The following is a 14,877-nucleotide window of genomic DNA, read 5'->3' as shown; positions in this document are numbered from 1 at the left end:
TCCATAATAGACCCTGTATGATTCTAATCCTGCAACGCAGAATAGACCTTGTATTATGCCAATCCTTCAATCCATAATAGACCCTGTAAAGATGCTAATACCGCAATCCAGAATAGACTGTTTGATTCTAATCCTTCAATCCAGAATAGACCATGTATGATTCTAATCCTACAATCCAGAACAGACCCTCTATGATGCTAATCCTACAATGTAGAACAGACCATCTTTGATGTTAATGAAATCCAGAACAGATCCTGCTTGATGCTAATCATGAAATCCATAACATGTTTAATGCTAATCCTGTAATCCAGAATAAACCCTGTATGATGCTAATCTTACAATCCAGAACAGACCCTGCTTGATGCTACTCTAGAAATCCAGAACAGACACTGCTTGATGCTACTCTAGAAATCCAGAACAGACCCTGCTTGATGCTACTCTAGAAATCCAGAACAGACCCTGCTTGATGATAATTAATTTATTGTTGCTTCTATTCAGATTGTGATTTAAGTTCTTACAACATTATCAATCTTGTTATGAGTAATGTAAAGTATATTAAAAAAATTAACATCAAATTTAATTGATTTACAGCAATCTCTTGGTACTGTTGTTGAAATGTGATATTGCCGCTTTTGTAAGTACTTGCATTATATTCTACATAACTCTGTATCCCATTAGTTTTCAATACTATAAAGCTCCAAACCTACTCACTTTGTCCCTTTTTCTTCTTTGATCCCCTCCTTTTGTCTCCTGATGAAACATCACTTGTGCTATCTTCTTGTGCAGTAGATGACTCGGATGCTTCACTGTCTCGCAACATGCTTTCATAACCACTGCTTGTGCCACCATGTAACTTGTCCGAAGTGCTTCCCTGTTTAGAGTGAAGGTCCGTACTCATTGTGCTGCTGTTGTCACTCCCATGACCACTACTTGAGTGACTTACAGTCCTTGGCTTTGTTACTGTGGCATAAGGTGAGAGAAGATTTTTCTCATTTGAAACAATCCCACTGTCATTACCACTATCTGAATCATGACCCCGACTAGAACTATGTGACAATTCATTTACTCGTCCATTGTTGACCTTTTTACACTCTTTTTCCTTTTTCTTGTTTATTTTGGAGTCCTTTGAGGATGAAGCACTTTTTGAGGAGAAAATTGGTAGCCGACTTTGATTTGGTGATTGTGACTTTGACCCATTATTGTTCTTACTCACTGAGGGGCTAGTTGGACTACTGCCATTAGAAGATTGTGAATTTGATCTCTGCTGTTTAAATGATTTTTCTTTGTCTCTTCGGCTACAGTGTAAATTTGGACTCTTTTGAGATCCATTTAGCTTTTGACAATCTTTACAAACTTTCAAACTACAGCTAGATTTGACAGAATGACCACATGGAGGCTTGGACGAAGATAAAGATTTCAAACAAGATGGTTTCTGTGGCAAAGGAGGTTTTGAACATGAAATATCAAATCTGTCCTTTTTCATATCCTCCACAGTTTGTCCATCACCTTCCACAGACCTTAAAATGGAAGACGAGGTAGAAGAATATTTTGGTGACATTTCTAAAACTGACTGACTAGACAAGGCTGCTGCAATAAGGTATTCTTCTCGCAAAACACTCAGGCTGTTTTTACCCTCTGGATACAGTTCACTTATCAGGTTGGGATTTGAGGCGCCATCTGGTTTTCGTGACAGTAATGGTTTTGTCAACTCATATCTGTAGTTTTCGAAAGTTTTAGGTTTTGTGGAGGACTCTTGGTCTTCCCAACCTGAATTATTATTGCACACTGATATCTCATTACTTTCTCCATCCTCATCAGCATTTTCTGCAACAAGGGTTTTGACACTTTGAGCAGTATCAGATTTCTTCATACTGCCAAACTCTTGTAATTCATCAAAATCCAGAACAATCTCCACATCGGAATCTTTGGCACATGATGCATTACTGAAAGTTTCATCATCACACAGCTCAGCACCCTTCCCCACATTTTCACACAATGCCAGCTCCAGCTGCTCATCCATCTCAAGTTCATAAATGGAGTCACGATTTTGGAGCAAACTTTGGTTCAATTCAGATGTGTCTACACTACTATCAAAGCTAATGTCACCAAGTTTGCTTTGAAGTGTGGTTTCTGCAAATATCTCTCCTGATTTTTCTGCATCAGTAAATTCTTGAAGCTGTGAGTCGTCACAAGATGTGCCTGGATACATGGTGCTGCACGATGAAATATCTCGTGAAATATTCAAATGTCCTACTGCCATGTTTTCAAACTCTTCACAAGGATCTGTGTTAACAGCCATGTCCAGCATTACCTGCTGTGGTTCCTTATCAGTTTGACTGCACTCAACTGGCTGATTTGTTTCCACAGACTGCAACCACTCCTTCACCCTTCTGGTTGGGTTGGCTGGGGCAGACAACTGAGATTTCTGAAGTTTGGGTGTGCTTGTCTGTGAGTTTCGTTGTATCATTGGAGATCCACTAGGTGAATGATTTGGTGATTGTTTTGGTGTTGATGAATTCATCATCAACTTCTTACTATGTGGGTCATCTGGTTTGGGTCTTCTATGCAACCCAGAGGATTCCAGTGTTGCAATAACTTGGTTATCTGCATTTATGATGAAACCTACACTAGAATCTGAGATCTGTACAGTCTCTTTTTCCACAGAACTATGTTTATCCACCCAATCTCTGACAAATGGTTTCACCTCTCCTGATTCGACTTGGTTTCTAATCTGATCTGCTTCATCTGTATTTGCACCAAAACTATTTGGCCTCGAGTCGGCAGCTTGTGCTGCAATGGATGTATTGCTGTCATTGCTTGCAGTACTTTCTGGCCTCTCCTTAATATCATGAAGAACATGTGAAGGTTTAGTCAACTGTTGTCGATGATGACTTGGCGAAGTCTGTTGTTGGTGATTCAGGGATAGTTTTTGTTCTTGCACCAAATCACGAATATGGGCCTTCTTGCTTGTTGTATGCAGAGGTGATTTACTTAAACCAAGCCGTTTCTCTGGGCTTACAACCATTTCTCTAGGACCATCAACCCACTGTTCCTCAGGAGCAATTTTAGGATTATACAAATGTCTATTGTCTGGTTTTGGCTGCTCTGTTCGAACAACAAAAGCTTGTGGACCGTCAACCCACTGTTCCTCTCCTTGTTTTTGTTCTGGGTAGAAGGCTGCCCCTGGGCCATCAACCCAACATTCTCCCTCAATGGGGGCAGAACTTTCTGAATTAGTTCTTCTGGTCCTATGCATAGGACTGGGTCTTTGTTGAATTTTATCCATGATGTTAACACCAGTAAAGCACTGAGCACCAGCATCGTCTTTTCTTGATGGACTGCTCTGACTTTTGGATCTTGTGCCCAATCTGCGAGGTAGCTGTTCATGTCCAATGGTAGGGGACATAGGAGGCGTTTGCATTACTTCAACAGCAGAAGCAGGAATCTCCCTCACAGGAGTTACCTGCCTTGAGCTTGGAGTGGCTTCTCTTACTGGTGTTCCATGCCGAGATCCTGAGGAAGCACCAACATCTCTGATGGGTGTTCCAATACGTGTTGGAAGCCTTGTCAAACCTGCGACATGGGTGTGATGTAGTGAGATCAAACTTCTTCCACTGTCTGAAGTTGAACCTTCTTCTCCTGATGAACGTGATCCACTTGTACGCCGTGGAAGGCGAGGATTTGTCCGAGGCACGGATCTTGGTGGTCCCTCATGATCCGTCAACTCACGATCGGAAAGAGACTGTCCATTTGCACCAATATAAATAACTGTGTCACATGACTGCTCACTACTTGATGTGTAATCAGGGTCTGAAAATGAAGATGAATACAACATGTCCTCGCGTAGTGTCCCCATTCGAAATCCTCGTAGTGGTCTGGTTCGAATCCTACCATCATCTGTTGAACTATCATCTGAACTCGTACTTGAGAACTGAAAAAAAAAGATCATCATCAGTGAAAAATGATAAAACTGACGAGATCTCTTTCTGAGGAACACATACTGGATTTTCACTTACAACAAATAGGAATTCTGTTATACTCGTTCAGAAAAATGATGTAAACAAACATAAATCAAACAATGGTTCTATAGAACAAGATACCCAACATGTGTATACAGCCCGCCAGATAGTGTAATGACTTAAAAAGACTTCCAAAAAACTGAAATTGCCAGCAGAAAGTGATAATTATATCTCTTTGTCTGCAACTTCAGGCAAAAAAACTAAAACTTACTCAATCTTGTGTTCTGCTGCCTTTTCCAGGAAGACAACAATGAAATTAAGTCAATCTCATGCTCTGCTGTCTTTTCCAGGAAGACAACACTGAAATTGAGTAAATTTAGTGTTCTGCTGCCTTTTCCAGGAAAACACTAAAATTGAGACAATCTTGTGTTCTGCTGCCTTTTCCAGGAAGACAACACTGAAATTAAGTCAACCTTGTGCTCTGCAGCCCCTCCTCGGCAAACACTACGCTTTATTTTTATATCCATTAATACTTTTTCTGCTGTCCTCCAAGAGGGCCAATAACAGGCTCCTGTTTCATATGAAAAATATTTAAACTTATCTGAAATAATTTATAAGGCTTTGGGCATCGTTCACCAACAAATCTAATTAAATTATTATGCAAATCTAATTAAATTATTATAAGTAAATTATTACACAAATCTAATTAAATTATTACATGTAATTTACAACTTAAAGAAATTTTGGCAAACTTCAAATCAAACAAAACTGCATCAAACAGGCTGTCAGAGACATAAACAATTAAGTCATTTGATATTTTGCTGAAAAAATCAAAGGTTCATAAAAGATGTGGAAAGACTGATTAATAGTATAAGCATGGATACACTGCTATACGTTAGCATGATTATGGTCCTTGTTAGTGTCATATTGTTATACTGTTGGGTAACTTTATATATGATAAACGTAGTTATGAATAGAGTACTTATAATGAGTTTTAGTGTGTGATAAATAACTTGCAATGAATAAATATAACACTTCATTGTCAGCACAGCAGCAGTGATTGTGTGTTACAAGAATGACACTACGCCATATACATTAGAACTATATGTGTTTTATAGCAATGACTTTATATCATATATGATAAAACTGTGTGTTATAACAATGATACTATGTCATATACACTAGAACTGTTTTTGTGTTACAACAATGACACTATGTCATATACAGCAAAACTGTATGTAAGAGGAATACACAAAACTGCAAGTCTGTCTTTGTACAACTTATCAGCATGCCTGTCATTGTACAACCTGACCAAGTAAAACTGCATGCCTGTTTTTGTACAACTGGACCACTGCATGCCTGTCATTGTACAACTTGACCATTGCATGCCAGGAATACCTGGGCTGTCAATTAGGAGGATCTGGACTGTCAATTAGCAGGACCTGGACTGCCAATTAGGATCAACAGCAAGTTTAACCTGTGAAACTTGTGCAATAATAAAGTTAAAATTAACATAGAACTGTATTGAAAATAAACAAAACCCTTACCTTTGCCTTTCTTAACTCATTAACCCCTGGAGAATTTTGTAATTTTTTTGCCTGAAATGCAAGCAGGAAACAAATTTTGGGTGCTGCTTCTGAATACATCCCAACAAATCAGCTTCCAACCAATTTCCCTTTAGCCTGATGCCTAGTTGTGCTAGAAATGTTGTTTTTCATCGGCTATTCGCTTGTGCACATGTAGAAGGGTAAAATTTGGAGTTTTTTTTTGGGGGGGGGAGCTTTCTGGACCCATCATTTTCATGTCATGGCCACTTCTTACTCAACATCTCCAACTTATCCTACTTTTTACAAAGGTTTGCCTGTATGTGCAGTTCAGACTGGTATGCTTTAGATCTGAGGCCAGAAAGTCTAAAATCGGACAAAAAATGTGAATCCAACAATGGGTGGATTTTTATGTAAAATAATTGGGTCTAAAAAGATTTTTTTCCCATTTTGTAATGTGAGCAGAAAGTCCAGATTATTTGGTATCATTGTAGAACTACATCTGTCTACTTTTCTGTAATGCCACCCACTTTGGTGTACCTTAAATGACCTTGATGCTACAGAGCTCAAAAGTAGGGTACTACCTTCTGATGCACAAATGTGGCACCAGGGGTTAATGAGTTAATCTGTGATACCTGTACAATAAAGTTTAAATTATTATAGAATTGCAATAAAAGTAAATGAAACCCACCTTTGCCTTTCTTCTTTTCATCCTGTGAATCCTTGCTGCTAATTGTATGACTTGCAAAGTCTCATTGTAATGGGAGACAGCTGATGACACATGGGCGAGCATACAAGTTCTACAGGACAGATTTCCAAGTGAATCTCTCAGTAGCTGAGCAATTTTACTGTCTCTGAAATATGAAAATGAAATATCTTCTTTTTCAAGTTTGCTTTTTTTCCTCAAACATGCTGCAGTGTAACTGTAAATGTCTTCCTGATGCATCATCTTCACAACTCTATTTTTAGTCAGGATAAAACTTACAGCATCCAAAGTCAGGCTCTTGTCATGATATAGTATTTAAAGAAATTCAGGCCATTTCTTATGTTGGAACTTTAGTATTTTATATATTATTTAAATCACCGCACGTGCTACTATAAAAAACTTGAGCGTTTTATATATTTATACCATTGCATGTACTACCCTCAGAAACTCTAGTATTTTATATATTATTTATAGCATTACATTTTCTACCATCAGAAATTCTAGTATTTTAGTATTTTATATATTTAAACCACTGCATGTGCTACCATCAGAAACTCAGGTATTTTGTATATTATTTAAACCATTGCATGTACTACCATCAGAAACTCTATGAGTTTATATATTATTTATACCACTGCATGTGCTAACATCAGAAACTCTAGTACTTCATATATTATTTAAACCATTACATGTGCAAACATCAGAAATGTACATCAAGGTAAAGTGATCCCATCATTTAGTTTGAAAAAACAAAGCATATCTCATCACACACATTCACCTCCAGGCATAGTCTTTGAGAAATTTTCATCTAAAAAAAATGAATTCCTGAGAGTTTTAAAATTCAAGCAAGTTATCTTAAATGAAGTGAATTTTAGCTTCTGCTCATCCCATGACTGTGTGCTTCAACTAGCTAGATCATAACAGTTTTCTTCAGGCTTGGCTGAAATTAACTTAAGTGAGGAGGGAGAGGCATGTACAAAAGGTAAAATGGCCCAGCCAACTTTGGAGTTCAACCCAATAAAAAAGTACAAGCTAAGACCTTCAAAGCTGTAAGATCCATGTAATATTCCATGTAATATCTTTTATAAAGCCCTGTCTAGCATTGAGTAATAGCCTGCAGATATTAATGGTGTAGGCGATAATGAACGACAGCCCTGCAATATACACATTGATTACTGGTAGGTGTCAGATTTCCATTAGTGAAAATGAGAACATCACAGACATAATAAATTACAGATATCTTTTTTTTCTACTAAATGTGAAATATGATTCCCTGACCTAGTCTAGTTATTCTAATTTCTTTGAATGTTTAAATGAAAATGGCCAATAGAATTATATAAATCAAACTGTATAGTTTTCCCCAATCCATCATTAAACTGGGCTGAAATCTCATCAAGTGTAACAGCCCATGAAAGAGCTGTGATATATAAGTCTATATTTTAATAAATTAACATATATATATGTAATAAGAAAGCTGTTTGTGATGATAAACTAGACTAAATTTAACATCTTAATGGACTGACCTATATACAAGTCAAATTCAAATTACTTAATTAGAAAGAATGATCACTTTAATTTTTTAACAGATGAAATACGTTTACATAACTGAAGTTATTTTTTCTAACTCACTTCTTTATTTACGTAAATGAGATGATGCATACAATTTAATTCTATAAGTCAGCATTTTGTACTTATATAAAAGCAATTATGAAACCAAATATAAATTTCACTGAAATAATGAAGTGTCCTGAAGACATTTACATTGTAATTGTATTATATTTATGTCAGGAAAATATATATCTGTGATAATTTTAATTAACTAACATACATAGTAATTGTAATTGTAATATATTTATGTCAGGAAAACATATATCTGTGATAACTTTAATCCACTAACATACATTGTAATTGTAATTGTATTATATTTATGTCAGGAAAAAATATATCTGTGATAACTTTAATCCACCAACATACATTGTAATTGTAATTGTATTATATTTATGTCAGGAAAAAATATATCTGTGATAACTTTAATCCACTAACATACATTGTAATTGTAACTGTATTATATTTATGTCAGGAAAAAATATATCTGTAATAACTTTAATCCACTAACATACATTGTAATTGTAATTGTATTATATTTATGTCAGGAAAAAATATATCTGTGATAACTTTAATCCACTAACATACTGCATACCTTACTACTAATTTCATAATACTTTGAAAATTGATATTTAATTATTTTACTTGATCCAAGTAGCTATGAATCTATTTTACCATACAGTTATAGGCAATGGTTTGCCACTGAACAGGGAACCTTTCTCCTCCCTTATTTGCATTCCCATATTTAAAATTAGCTGTATTTAAAACATTTCTGTATTCATTATTTTCTACTTTTAACTGATTTAATGAAGTGTTAGTTCAAAGGTCCTTTTGAAGCGTACCATGCTAAAACAGATTATTTCTTTGGCTAAATGTTGTCTTTATGTGTGTACATTGCATATTTATGTATCAAAAGTATACAAATAGTTAATAATTCTTCTTGTTAAACACAGTGATATACAGTCAGAAGCTCAAGTTGGCTAAAGTGGAATAGTGTATGGCTGGATACTTTACAAATACCAGAAAAAGGTTGTTTTCAGTTGAAATCATTATACATGGCATCAAACCTGAATAACAATAAAATGCCTTTTTTAAAAATAACAGAATAAATGCAAGCAAACCATCTGTCAATACTGACATGTCCTCTTTTCAAATCGGACATGCCTTGGAATTCTTAAATTTAGACATCTCCTTTACAAGAATTTTCTATGCCATTGTGATCTGGTCTGTCTGCAGACACTTCTAAATGGAAATTGACAAGGAAAATGAACATTATCCAGTGTAACTGATCAACATGTATAGGACATCAATTTCAGCCCAATTTTGCTTCATTTGTGTCGAGTAGTAATGAGTGGTTGATTTATAATGGACCAAGTGACAAAATTTCATTATAACTGTGCACAGAACCAGAAACATGCAATGATCTATATTATTACGGAATATTTATGTTAGGCTGGTTCACTTGAAACTCTGACTGTATATTGATTTGAAAATTCATCTTGCTTCATCAATTTGCACAGTCTGAGTGAAGATAAGGCTGAATCTGCAAATTTATGCAAATAGAGATGTACTATTCTGACAGGACTGATCCAGATATGTCTGACAGGACAGATCCAGATATGTGAATATTACTTTATGTATGATCAGCAAACTGTCCAAAGTCTCAGATTACATAATGAAAAGGTGTTTACATGACTATTGGAATAATAAAGAACTAGTAATGCATTCTATAATGAAAATTCATACATTGACAAGTTCTTTCAAAACTTTACTGTAGCACCTAAGCAATTCAGAAGGTGTCTTTCCTTATTGACATTTTGTCAACTCTGGATCAATGTGGCTTAAATTGCAAACATCTTACTTTAAAAACCTTGTAGAATGTTTAGCTAGTAGAGAGAGACAATTATCTCATTAATGGGGATTGACTGGTGAACAAATATTAGAACTCCTTGAAATGGTGTCTTCATGTACTGTTTATCAAACAGACTTTATTATTCAGAACTGTATCTTGAGCAATGTCTATTCAACCATAATGAATCAAATATAATACAATAATAATGTTCTTAAAGTGTGTGTGTGATTTGGATTTTTAACATAGCTTTAACAATTGTTCAGTCATACTGCTACGATGTCTGCAGTGTGACAGTTTATAGTGATGTCAAGCACTGGGGCATCATGCCGCAGACATGTAGCATGATGACCTAGTCACATTATTCTGACACCAGGCTGACCAGTTCTAACACTAACCTCTTAATGCTGAGCGCCAAGTGAGGCAGCTGTTAGTACCATTTTTGTAAGTCTTTGGTATGACTCAGCCGGGGTTTGAACCCATGACCTTCCACATCCTAGGTGGATGCTCTAACAACTAGGCCACTGGAGCAGTCTAATGTTCTTATAGACAATATGTCTCACTTGTTAAGCATGTTGTGACATAACAGTAGAAGACCGTTCCAAAACTTCTTAAGCATGCTGTGAAGTAACAGTAGAACAAGCTATTTAGTAACAGTAGAAGATTTGTCAAAAAGGCTGTCAAATAAAAAGAGAAGACTATCCCAAAACGTGTTAATAATATTGTATAGTAACATTCTATAAAGCAACAGTTCCAAAACTTAAGCATTCAGTGAAGTAACAGTAGAAGACTTTCCCAAACTAATTTTGCATTCTGTGAAGTAACAGTAGTAGACTGTATGGCTGTCAAAATTTTTATTACCATCTACTGGGTACCTGTTGATCTTAATGATTGGTTACCAGGTTACCTGTTCAAAGGAAAAGTGTATTTTTTTGGTGGTTGAAGTATAAATAACTGAACTGCTCATTTTGTATTTATTTGTATCAAAGTAAGTAAATAAAATGAACAAACAGGTAATGAAACAGAGATAAAAGAAATAAAACATGAATAAGATAATGTCATCTGTTATAAAGTCCAAAAATTCATCCTTATTTTCTGATAAAATTCTGAAATCCTCCATTATTGTCAAGGAAACTGTTGTAGTGCAGTTGCTAAATATTGCTCGACTCCCCTTCCATGGCCTCACTCTCATATGCAGGTAACACTTTGATCATACAGTTTCTGAAATCTATTGAAGGTTGCAACTGAACATGTATCAATTGTGTAGCAGAGTCAAATAACCAACCTGTTACTTCCATGGAGCAAGTATCACACTTGTGGTTCAATCAAAGGGTCGTCACAAGGGAACAGAAGCTATGGGATTAAGGTCAAACATTTACTGGAAGAGGCATAATTCTACTTGTCACTAAACAAGTACAGTTATTCAATTCATGTCTAGATTAAAAGGATTATCAATTTGAAAAACAAAGTGAGTGCTGCCTTTACAAGCCATTGGGCTTATGGGACCACATGCAACTGCTGAAAACTTGCATATGGTAAAAGGTTACCGGATGGCTCATTTTACCCAGGTTATTATCAATGGGTGGGTACCCATTGGCAGACCTAAAAGACAGTCCCAAAACTTGTTATGAATGCTGAGAACAACAGAAATTGCTCTGAAGTAATAGCAGAAGATTTTCCCAAAACCTGATAATCAACAGTAGAACATACTATGAAATAACAGCAGAAGACTTTCCCAGACTTGTTAAGCATTCTGTGAAGTAACAGTAGCAAATACTATGAAGTAACAGTAGAAGACTTTCCAAGACTTGTTAATCATTCTATGAAGTAACAGTAAAAGACTTTCCCAGACTTGTTAATCATTCTATGCAGTAACAGTAAAAGACTTTCCCAGACTTGTTAATCATTCTATGCAGTAACAGTGAAAGACTTTCCCAGACTTGTTAATCATTCTATGCAGTAACAGTAGAAGACTTTCCTAGACTTGTTAATCATTCTATGCAGTAACAATAAAAGACTTTCCCAAAACTTAAAGAAAAATGTTGTTAACATTGTTGCTGGCTCAAAGTGACATTATAGTTTCACCATCTGCTAATAAAAATGAGATGACAAGAATTAACATAATTAATTTTTAAAAATTATTTAAGTTAAATTACCTGTGAGGCACATGCCGTTGTCCATTCAAGAGGGCCATAACAACATTTCCAAGAGCAGACAAACTCAAGGAGACGTTGTTAGGATCCTTTGATTTCGAAGAACTACCAAGGTCAATTAGATGGAGTCGACTTCGGCCACCTGCAACTGTGAAAAGACATAATTCTTCAGACTGAGATATTCTTGTGTGAATAGTGATTATGTTAAGAAATACTATGTTAAGAAGATACATCTAAAACATTACCATTAAATACTATTTGACTTGTCTTTAAGATGGATGATGGTATCCATCAAAGATGAGTAATGTAATGTAAGTTTGTCTACATGCAAATAACTATTCCAACCTATAGACATGAAAACTGAAAACAGAAAAAAAATCTACATTACTTTTTACTTTCTCTATAAGGCATTAGTCTACAATGATCTAGATTGCATATGCATGGGTGAGCATTAGTCCGCAAAGATCTACAGTGCATATGCATGAATGAGCATTAGTCTATGCTGACCTTCATTATACATGGGTGATAGAAAGTGCAATAAATGCAGAGATCAATATTAATACTGGTCATGACAGCGAAAAACAAATTTGTCAAAGGTGCATCTTAAATATGCAAATCATCAATCATAAAAATAGCAACTGGCATAAAAAAGATGGTACAGACCTAAAACAGAAAATACAGATCCTGAATACCTCTAAATACTAATACATACATGCATATCCAACATGTAATATATAAATGAATTATTAATACATACATGTATATCCAATGGGTAATATATCAATGAATTACTAATACATACATGTATATCCAACGGGTAATAAATAAATGAATTATTAATACATACATGTATATCCAACATGTAATATATAAATGAATTATTAATACATACATGTATATCCAACATGTAATATACAAATGAATTATTAATACATACATGTATATCCAACATGTAATATATAAATGAATTACTAATACATACATGTATATCCAACGGGTAATATATAAATGAATTATTAATACATACATGTATATCCAACATGTAATATATAAATGAATTATTAATACATACATGTATATCCAACATGTAATATATAAATGAATTACTAATACATACATGTATATCCAACGGGTAATATATAAATGAATTATTAATACATACATGTATATCCAACATGTAATATATAAATGAATTACTAATACATACATGTATATCTAACATGTAATATATAAATGAATTATTAATACATACATGTATCCAACATGTAATATATAAATGAATTATTAATACATACATGTATATCTAACATGTAATATATAAATGAATTACTAAAACTTACATGTATATCCAACATGTAATATATAAATGAATATCAGAAGTATTTATATATAATCACCATATGTTTACACTTTGAAGGTCTGTGGTCAGTCTGCTGTGACCTACAGCAACTGATAATCTGGCAGCTGGTCAGCTGGAGTATACAAAGATGGTGCCAACAACAACAAATAAGCTAAGGGATTGATAGTTACATCATGTACATGGGGCACTCTGGGATAACTGGACAGTTAGTGAAGGCCATGTACTATCAGACATGCCTGTTTCTAAACAGGAGTAAATTATGCACTAATTATTCACTTCAAATCTGCCACAATGAAATAAATCCATTATTGAAATAGCACATACTTACAAATCAAGTCCAACTACAAACTGCACAGACCTAGATCTGCCATTGCATAATGCACCAGCATTTCAAGGTCTGTGCAGTATGCTAGGAGTAATCAGTAGAACAAACAACAAAGACTCTGATTAAATGGCACATCACTTGATTGCAGATCAGGCAAAGTGTTGTTTGCAGTTGGATCTGACTTGTAAGCCAGTACAGTAAGTATGTAACTTAGAATGAAATTTCACATTAGCCAACCCATGCTGATGAATAAATAGTATTTTATTTTATTATTACAATATGAGAAATTACAAATATTAGTACATCTTTTCCACAGCTGATGAAACATCATTGCTAAATATGAATGAAAACAACTGAAATTTCCACACATACCCTAAATATACATAATTACATATAGCCTGTAGGATTTAAACATCCGGCCAACATGTGGTTGATTTGCCCTATTTTATTCATTGAAATCAAGTGCATTTCAAAGCATTCTAAGCCTTCTCCCCTCCCTTTCCCTTCCTTCTTTGAAATCCAGTATACACTCCCACTTCTCTTGGCATCCTACACATTACAGATATACAGCTGTTGACATGTGCATACATATGCAGGTCGTTACAAAGCTAACTCCTCCCTGGAAACAAAATGATTGCAATCACACACTTCCTGCGCCATTTTATAATCTAGAAAGGTTCAAAGTAGTTTAGGCACTTGACTCACAACCAGAAGGGAGTGATCTAAATTCCCAAGGGATCACCTGGATCAGCTATCATAAGATGTCTTTGGATAAGGTAGTTTACTTTCCTTGCCATTATACAAGTTTCAAACATGTTGTTATGCTGTAGAATGCATCCTCACCCCACTAAACAACATCTAGCTATAAAATAGGAAATAGTTCATCCCTGCCTTAGTTTATCTAATGAGATCCAGCCACTGTAAATCAGACTCTTTAAAAGCCATACTTGAACTAAAAGCCATCAAGCTTTCATACTTGAACTAAAAGCCATCAAGCTTTTGTACTTGAACAAAAGCCCATCAAGCTTGTGTATTTGAACTAAAAGCTATACTTGCATAATAGTTTATCCCTGCCTTAATTTATCTAATGAGATCCAGCCACTGTAAATCAGACTCTTTAAAAGCCATACTTGAACTAAAAACCATCAAGTTTCTGTACTTGAACTAAAAGCCATCAAGCTTTTGTACTTGAACTAAAAGCCATCAAGCTTTTGTACTTGAACTAAAAGCCATCAAGCTTTTGTACTTGAACTAAACGCCATCAAGCTTCTGTACCAGAACTAAAAGCCATTAAGCTTTTGTACTTTAACTAAAAGCCATCAAGCTTTTATACTTGAACTGAAAACCATCAAGCTTTTGTACATGAACTAAAAGCC

At 35.0% G+C, this 14,877-nt stretch overlaps 1 protein-coding gene across 1 annotated transcript in view; it reads right to left on the bottom strand.

Annotated features, from left to right (window-relative positions):
• Positions 1 to 14,877, bottom strand: part of LOC149808290 (uncharacterized) — a 145,644-nt gene that overhangs the window by 14,298 nt on the left and 116,469 nt on the right. The window contains exons 8-10 of the mRNA XM_089975662.1: positions 11,820 to 11,964; positions 6,195 to 6,357; positions 712 to 3,931 (exon numbers count right to left, since the gene is read on the bottom strand). Coding sequence (XP_089831788.1) covers positions 712 to 3,931; positions 6,195 to 6,357; positions 11,820 to 11,964 — 3,528 coding nt within the window. The remainder of the gene's footprint in view (positions 1 to 711; positions 3,932 to 6,194; positions 6,358 to 11,819; positions 11,965 to 14,877) is intronic.

The sequence above is a fragment of the Sinohyriopsis cumingii genome, chromosome 1 (assembly GCF_028554795.1).
Source record: "Sinohyriopsis cumingii isolate HCF-2022 chromosome 1, ASM2855479v2, whole genome shotgun sequence".
NCBI lineage: Eukaryota > Metazoa > Mollusca > Bivalvia > Unionida > Unionidae > Sinohyriopsis > Sinohyriopsis cumingii.
Note: the sequence above shows the minus strand (reverse complement) of the source record. Positions and strands in the feature narration are given on the sequence as shown.